At 33.8% G+C, this 7476-nt stretch overlaps 2 protein-coding genes across 2 annotated transcripts in view; one reads left to right on the top strand and one right to left on the bottom strand.

Annotated features, from left to right (window-relative positions):
* Positions 1-828, top strand: part of LOC109587880 (nuclear pore complex protein Nup155-like) — a 2988-nt gene extending 2160 nt beyond the window's left edge. Inside the window, exons 7-9 of the mRNA XM_020004101.1 lie at positions 73-209; positions 272-372; positions 618-828. Of these exons, the coding sequence (XP_019859660.1) occupies positions 73-209; positions 272-372; positions 618-756 (377 nt within the window). The 3' untranslated portion in view covers positions 757-828. The remainder of the gene's footprint in view (positions 1-72; positions 210-271; positions 373-617) is intronic.
* A 2515-nt stretch (positions 829-3343) lies between these two features.
* LOC109587881 (uncharacterized) overlaps positions 3344-7476 on the bottom strand; it is a 7609-nt gene continuing 3476 nt past the window's right edge. Inside the window, exons 3-7 of the mRNA XM_020004102.1 lie at positions 4183-4251; positions 3848-4064; positions 3736-3801; positions 3625-3684; positions 3344-3572 (exon numbers count right to left, since the gene is read on the bottom strand). Of these exons, the coding sequence (XP_019859661.1) occupies positions 3482-3572; positions 3625-3684; positions 3736-3801; positions 3848-4064; positions 4183-4251 (503 nt within the window). The 3' untranslated portion in view covers positions 3344-3481. The remainder of the gene's footprint in view (positions 3573-3624; positions 3685-3735; positions 3802-3847; positions 4065-4182; positions 4252-7476) is intronic.

Here is a 7476-nt window from a genome sequence, read left to right as displayed (position 1 = left end):
GTCTCTCCTCTCTCCTCTCTCCTCTCTTCTCTCTTCTCTCTCTCTCTCTCTCTCTCTCTCTCTCTCCCTTAGCCTATCTCATTAAGCTTTTAGAGCAGCACTCTTGTCAGCTGGGGTGGGATCCTGGCTTCATTCCGGACATATTTCATCAAGTGGGTGTGTCTTACTCCACCCTATTCACACTCTACAACAACCTCTTTGAAGAAAAGGTATATGTCCATATTTGGTTATTTCCTTATTTGGATGCATAATTATTATTTTTAATTTTTAGGATACGTTTTGGGGTTCAGTAGGACGACCGTTACATGTTCTGTCAGTTTTATTGGCTTTACTATCAGCTTATACTGCTAACAGTTCACTAGTAGCTACCAAGTAGGCCATTGTACATGCATTGTATCCAATATGTACACATAAATGTAGTAGATGTGTATTTGCAAATTATGAAATACACATGTACACTGTGTATAGTAAGATAATGTATTTTTTATTTCTTTCCATCCACTCTCTCCATCTTTTTTTTAATTTCTAATTAAATGCTAAGTAAAAAAGTACTAAAAATTGCTTGGTATTTTGGTATGGTGCTTGAGTTTTTTCCTCCTCTATCTCTCCTTCTCTAGACATTTCTCAGTTGCTATTGATAAGTATTTGGTTGAGCTACAGACACTGGATCCCTCCACTCCTGATATCAATACACTCACTGCTGGACTGAGGAACCTCAAGAGAGAACTGCAGAGGAACCTTGACACCATCAAATGAACACACTCCACCACACACTATCCATACACTTGTGTATACATACACTTTGAAATGATAATTTTTCAATCTTAATATAGTCAAAGACTATAGCTGTGTATCATGACTGTTGTTTACATGAGACTATACTTAGCTAATGTGTGGGTAAGGTATATTAAGCTAAGCTATGGTTAATTGTTTATCATTTATGACTTCATCACACAATGTAATCTAAGTTTAGATGTCTCTGTTGATATAGGATATAAAATAAGCTATCCATGCAACCATTTGTGACATGTTTATAACGAGCTATTTTAACTAACACTAGCAAACATTTTTGTAGCTGTAACACAAAAACACACTGTAACATGTGGTACATATACATGTATTTATTATCGCTAACTAAGATGAGTATATTATTGAACAGTTGGTATTTCATATTCGGTAGAAGGTGGTGGAAGAAAAGTAGGAGGCTCTACCACAGACTCAGTTGTATCATACACTGGCTCAACAGTAGATCTAATAAATATAGTATACAATGTAATAGTGAATAGTGTAACTAACTTTGTTTTAAATTCAGTTGTAGCATAAGCTGGACTGCACTCCATTACAATATCATTTTCTGATTTTCTGTGTAGTCTACAATATTACAGTATATAATTGTAGTAAATGTGCATATAATTACCTCTTTTGATTTGTTTTTCTTTTGATATACATGAAAATTACTAGTACAATTATGATCATAGCCATTGCTAGTAGTATAAAAAGTATATATACTACAGTTACACTGACTATCAATCCAATGTTTTCCCCATTAGTCACTAATATAGTCACAGTAGGATGAGGAACTATAAACAGTAAAGTCTAATTAATACATTTATTTCATTATAATATCAATTTATGCATTTGATGTTTCTTCAAACCTGATACTAATTGTATTGGTTGAGTCCTCTCTCCTTCATAAATGATTCCATTAACATTAAATGATGTAGATATAGTTGGTGGACTCCATGTATTAGTAACAGAAGTACTTGTAATTATTATCATAACTGAAGCATTACCACTAGGCAATGAAGCTGATCCATAAGATACTACATAGAAAGTGTATGTAGCCCCTTGAAACAATCCTGATGTTATATTGATTGTTGTTGAAGCAGTAGTGCCTACACTAACAGGAGTATTACTAAACAATTGTTGATAGTAGACCTCATAACCAGTAGCTCCTGATACAATAGACCAGGAGAGTCTTACATGAGATAAACCAGTACTTAATCTTGTAGCAGTTAAACCAGTTGGAGTATCAGATACTATACTATAGTTTAATAATTTTAATATTTAATAATGACTAACCTGATATACTCAATGACGAAGTACTAGTAACTGCATTAGGATGACTATTACCACTAATAGGACCATTAGTTACTCTGTCATTAGACACAGTACACTGATAGTTACCAGCTTCAGTTAAGTTTGTTATCGTCACTCTTGTAACAGATCCTGATCCATTCACTATCACACGAGACAGTTCAGTAGATATTCCATTCCCATTCACTGAACAACTGACAGTAGTAGGAGGACCATCAGAGACATTGAAACTGAGACTGAAGACTGGAGGAGTAGCTAATCTACTAGTGGAGAGGAGAGAGAACTGCATAGTAGGATCAGCATCAGGACCATCTGTAAAAGAAGTGCATTAATTATAGTCTATATTCATCACATACCATTGTTATTGTATCCATTATTAGTATCTATTCCAACCACTAGTGTTTGATTCACTCCATTCTCATCAGGAATGATACACTTGTATAAACCTTCATATCCAAATAGAGCATCTTTTCTAGCTAGTGCAATCTGACCACTGAATCTCTTAGTGAACACTGGATTAGGAGCAGATAGATCAATGAAGTTTCCACCAAATAAAGGTACTTCAGTTCCATTAGGATAATACCACACTCCAATATTAGTACCACTGTGAGCACTCTGACACCACAAAGCATCAGTGATATCATTAGCATCATTATTCTGATCAAAAATATAAATCTGGCCACCATATACCATAAAGTAATCAGGTATTATCCTTTCCTCATAAGCTAGGTACAGTCGAACACCTGAATATGAGTATAGATGACTAGTAATCAGCAGTTAACAATAGCTATTTCTTACCATTACTGGGTAGAAGGTTAGAAGGTGGTTCTTGTCCAGATAGAGACTTCAGTTGAACTAGCAAGAGTACAAGTATAAAACAAGAAATAGATCTAGCTGAGAGTGACATTTTTTGCACTGCATGCTCACCTCTCCAGACTTCTAGATCTATATATAAATAACTCCTCCCCAAAACTAACAATCATGTCATGTGAGCTATAATCAACTATTCGGTTGTTTGTAACATAGATTTATGTTCACAATGTAAAGCAGTTGCATTATAAATAATTACAAATACATACACACACTTAACACACTGATAGCTTAAACAAAAATGTAGCATAATATTTTAAGTGTTGTCATGCTAAAAATTGGCATATTGAAGTAAATTAAGCTCATCTTGATGTTGCTATTAGATCTACAGTCTTGCTACTTTAAAGTTAGGTTCCATGTTTTAACATAATGCAGATGTGATTAATAAACATTTCTGATTGTAAAACATACACAATTTCACTAACAACATGTATCATTATGTTGTACGTGTATCAAGAATATTATGTGAATTGCATCGTATATTAATGTATGTACAAAAAAGATGAGTACATTATTAAACAGTTGGTATTTCATATTCAGCAGGTGGTGGAAGAGAAGTCTCATATTCATCATTAGTTGTATCATACACTGGCTCAACAGTTAATCTATTAATAATAGTTTTAAATAATGATAATAACTGTATTTTATATAACTGACTGTGTTTGTTGTACAGTACTGTATGCTGGACTATCCTTCATTAGTATATCATCAGCAGTACTGTATGTGTGTGTGTATAGACATAATGTAATAGTCAATAGTGTAACTAACTTTGTTTTAAATTCAGTTGTAGCATAAGCTGGACTGCATTTCATTACAATGTCATTATCTGATTTTCTAATAATTTTAAAATTAATTCAGTAATGATTGTGTTCACATTTACCTTTTTTGATTAATATCACTTCTTTTTCTGTGCATAACCAGTACCAGTATAATAATTATAATTACAACCAGTACTAATAATACAGTAAGAGCTACACTTAGACCAACTATCACTCCAATATTGATCACTCTATTATTCACTAATACAGTAGTTGACACAGTAATCAATGCAGTAGTCAATGGAGTAGTCATGGTAGTTGTTTTAGTAGAAAAAGAAACTATAAACATAAACATGCATCAATAGTGATATGTTTACTCATGTTTAATGAAACTATTGATGACATTACTCTAAAGTAAACTGATTACATACATCTATTAGTATATGTACTGTCTTACTTGTTGATGATTCTGTAACACTAATGACTGATGAAGTGCTTGATACAATAGTAGGAGTTAGAGTAGCACCTAAATACATGTAATGAGTATTATTTACGAAGTATAGGATTACCTGGTGGAATCTGCTGAGTCTTCTCTCCTTCATAAATGATTCCATTGCTATTATATGATGTAGATATAGAGAACAAGTAGTTCAGATTAGGATCTAATCCTCCTATTAGACCTTCAGTAGTATCACCTGGGAATACTCTCATTCCTGTCTCTACTTGTCTCTTCTTTCTTGAAGAGCTATTGGTTGACTCATAATAGACAGTATAATGACTAGCTCGACGAACTAAACTCCACTCAGCCCTCACTGCTGTAGAATTGAGCTTTGTTATAAAAAAGGTTTCAATGAGAGCTAAAATAGGATTAATAGCAAAAGTAGATTATATTTCCTTACGTATCTGAGCAGTATTAATTTCTCTATGAGTCCATTCTCCTGGTCCAATACTAGTATATGCTCTCACTCCAATAGTATAACTAGTATTAGGTATCAATCCTACTATACTGTAATAAGTGTTAGTAGTGTTAGTTATATTGTATGGACCAGTACTGGTAGAGTCTCTATATCTTATCTCATATACTGTAATGATACCATTAGGTATTGTAGGAGGATTCCATACAATAGTTATTTCAGTTGGTGGCCTTCCATATAACAGATCAGATATCACACCAGGAACTGTGTTAAGATCATGTTAAACTGATCAATATCTCATTGACTTACTTGATTCACCAGTTAATTGTATTTCTTGTCTAGCTTGTCCATTCATATTATAATTATAAGGTATTATACTCACAGTATAGTTAGTATATGGTATTAATCCTGTGAGATTATACATTCTGTTGTCTCCTCCAGTGATATTAACAGTATAACTAGTGTTTGAAGTGATGTTAGTGTATGTGAGGTAGTATCCAGTGATTTGTCCATTCCTTCCATTGCAAGGTACTTCATCCCATGAGACAGTCATTGACACTGACTCTACTGATGACAATATAATATGATCCACTGGTGCAGTAGGGGCTAGATTGATAATAAAAGGAACAAATGACTATCAGTAGCAATTATAATCTTACCAGCTGAAAGTGTAGTAGCTAAATAATCTGTAGTCAAATCAACCGTAATATCATATACTCCAATAAGATCAAAGGTACATTGACTATAAGGAGGTATACCAGTTGAAATATGTGGTGATGAAACTGATGTTTCACTAGTACCAGTTGTTAATGATTCACATACTCTCCTACAATCCCTATTAATATTATAACTGTTTGGTACTACAGCAGTTGGTGGACTCCATGATAATGTAATGGAAGTACTTGTAATTAATGTAGTCAAAAAATCATTAACTGCTGGATCACCTAAACCAAACAATTACTCACATATTTACATAATTATTATGATAACTTACTAATTGTCATCATAACTGAAGCATTTCCACTAGGTAGAGAAACTGATTCATAAGATACTACATAGAAAGTGTATGTAAGTCCTCGAAACAATCCTGATGTTATATTGATTGCTGTTGAAGCAGTAGTGCCTACACTAACAGGAGTATTACTAAACAGTTGATAGTAGACCTCGTAACCAGTAGCTCCTGATACATTAGACCAGGAGAGTCTTACATGAGCTAAACCAGTACTTAATCTTGTAGCAGTTAAACCAGTTGGAGTATCAGATACTGTATGAGAGATTATAAATAAATAATAAATGAAACAAACCTGATAAACTCAATAATGTGTTACTATTTGTTGCCTGAACATTACCAATAACACCATTATTACCATCAGTTACTCTGGTATTAAATACATTACACTGATAGTTACCAGCTTTTCTCAGTCTCACTGCTACTGTCACTCTTGTAACAGATCCTGATCCATTCACTATCACACGAGACAGTTCAGTAGATATTCCATTCCCATTCACTGAACAACTGACAATAGTAGGAGGACCATCAGAGACATTGAAACTGAGACTGAAGACTGGAGGAGTAGCTAATCTACTAGTGGAGAGGAGAGAGAACTGCATAGTAGGATCAGCATCAGGACCATCTGTAAAAGAAGTACATTAATTATAGTCTATATTCATCACATACCATTGTTATTGTATCCAGTATCAGTATATGCTCCAACAACTAGTGTTTGATTCACTCCATTCTCATCAGGAATGATACACTTGTATAAACCTTCATATCCTGATAGTGCACCACTTCTAGCTAGTGCAATCTGACCACTGAATCTCTTACTGTACACTGGTCTAGGAGCTGTATTACCAAAGGGTCCATCAAATAAAGGTACTTTAGTTCCATTAGGATAATACCACACTCCAATATCAGTAACATTGTTAGCACTCTGACACCACAAAGCATCAGTGACATCATTATCATTATTCTGATTAACATCATAAAACTGGCTAGCATATATCATAGAGTAATCAGGTATTATTATGTCCTCGTATGCTAAATACAGTCGAACACCTGAATGCAGGCACAGATCTGGAAATTACAAAAATTTTACTTATTACCATTACTGGGTAGAATGGAAGGTGCTTGTCCAGACACAGTCATCAATTGAACTAGCAAGAGTAATAGAAAACAAGAGAATGCCATCCTTTCTCTAAGTAAATTTCATTGTTAAGCTAAGAGAATCATGTGACCTTGTATTATCAGTTGTTGACACAAAAGTGTATTTTACATAATTTTAGACACTTAAAGATAATGAATTTGTTATGAGCCACGCCCAGTCAATGAGATACGCCCTCTTATGATTTGCAAAGATGCCTGGCAACAACAACAATAAATCTTCTTCATGTTATATTGATGCACTATGTCTATCTGTAGTCACAGCAATGGAAGAACACAATGGGAGCATCCAGTACTGACAGAACTATTCAAAAAACTAAGTAAACTATAGTGTTTAACATATTTTCAATATTTCAGGGACACTAGAAATAGTTCATAAAGTTTGGTCAAATTTTATCAAAAATGAAAAAGGGAATATTTTCTGATACATATAAATGCATGCAATTATGTTATGTAGAAAGTTTAAACTGAATCTGATCAAGTTTGGATGTTTTACAAATTCTATAAGTTGCTCCAAAATTAGGCCAAAGTTCCTGTACTGACAAGAACATAAAAAATTAAAAAAAACAAGGTTAAGTAGGATTCCAGAGCAAATTCGTAAAAAGTAATGGAAACAAGAACAGGTAGGATTCCGAACAACCAACGAAAATACAAAGTGAAAATCCTACTCGTG

Source organism: Amphimedon queenslandica, unplaced genomic scaffold (assembly GCF_000090795.2).
Source record: "Amphimedon queenslandica unplaced genomic scaffold, v1.1 AMPQUscaffold_12406, whole genome shotgun sequence".
Taxonomy (NCBI): Eukaryota; Metazoa; Porifera; class Demospongiae; order Haplosclerida; family Niphatidae; genus Amphimedon; species Amphimedon queenslandica.
This window is presented reverse-complemented; position numbering and strand designations above follow the sequence as displayed.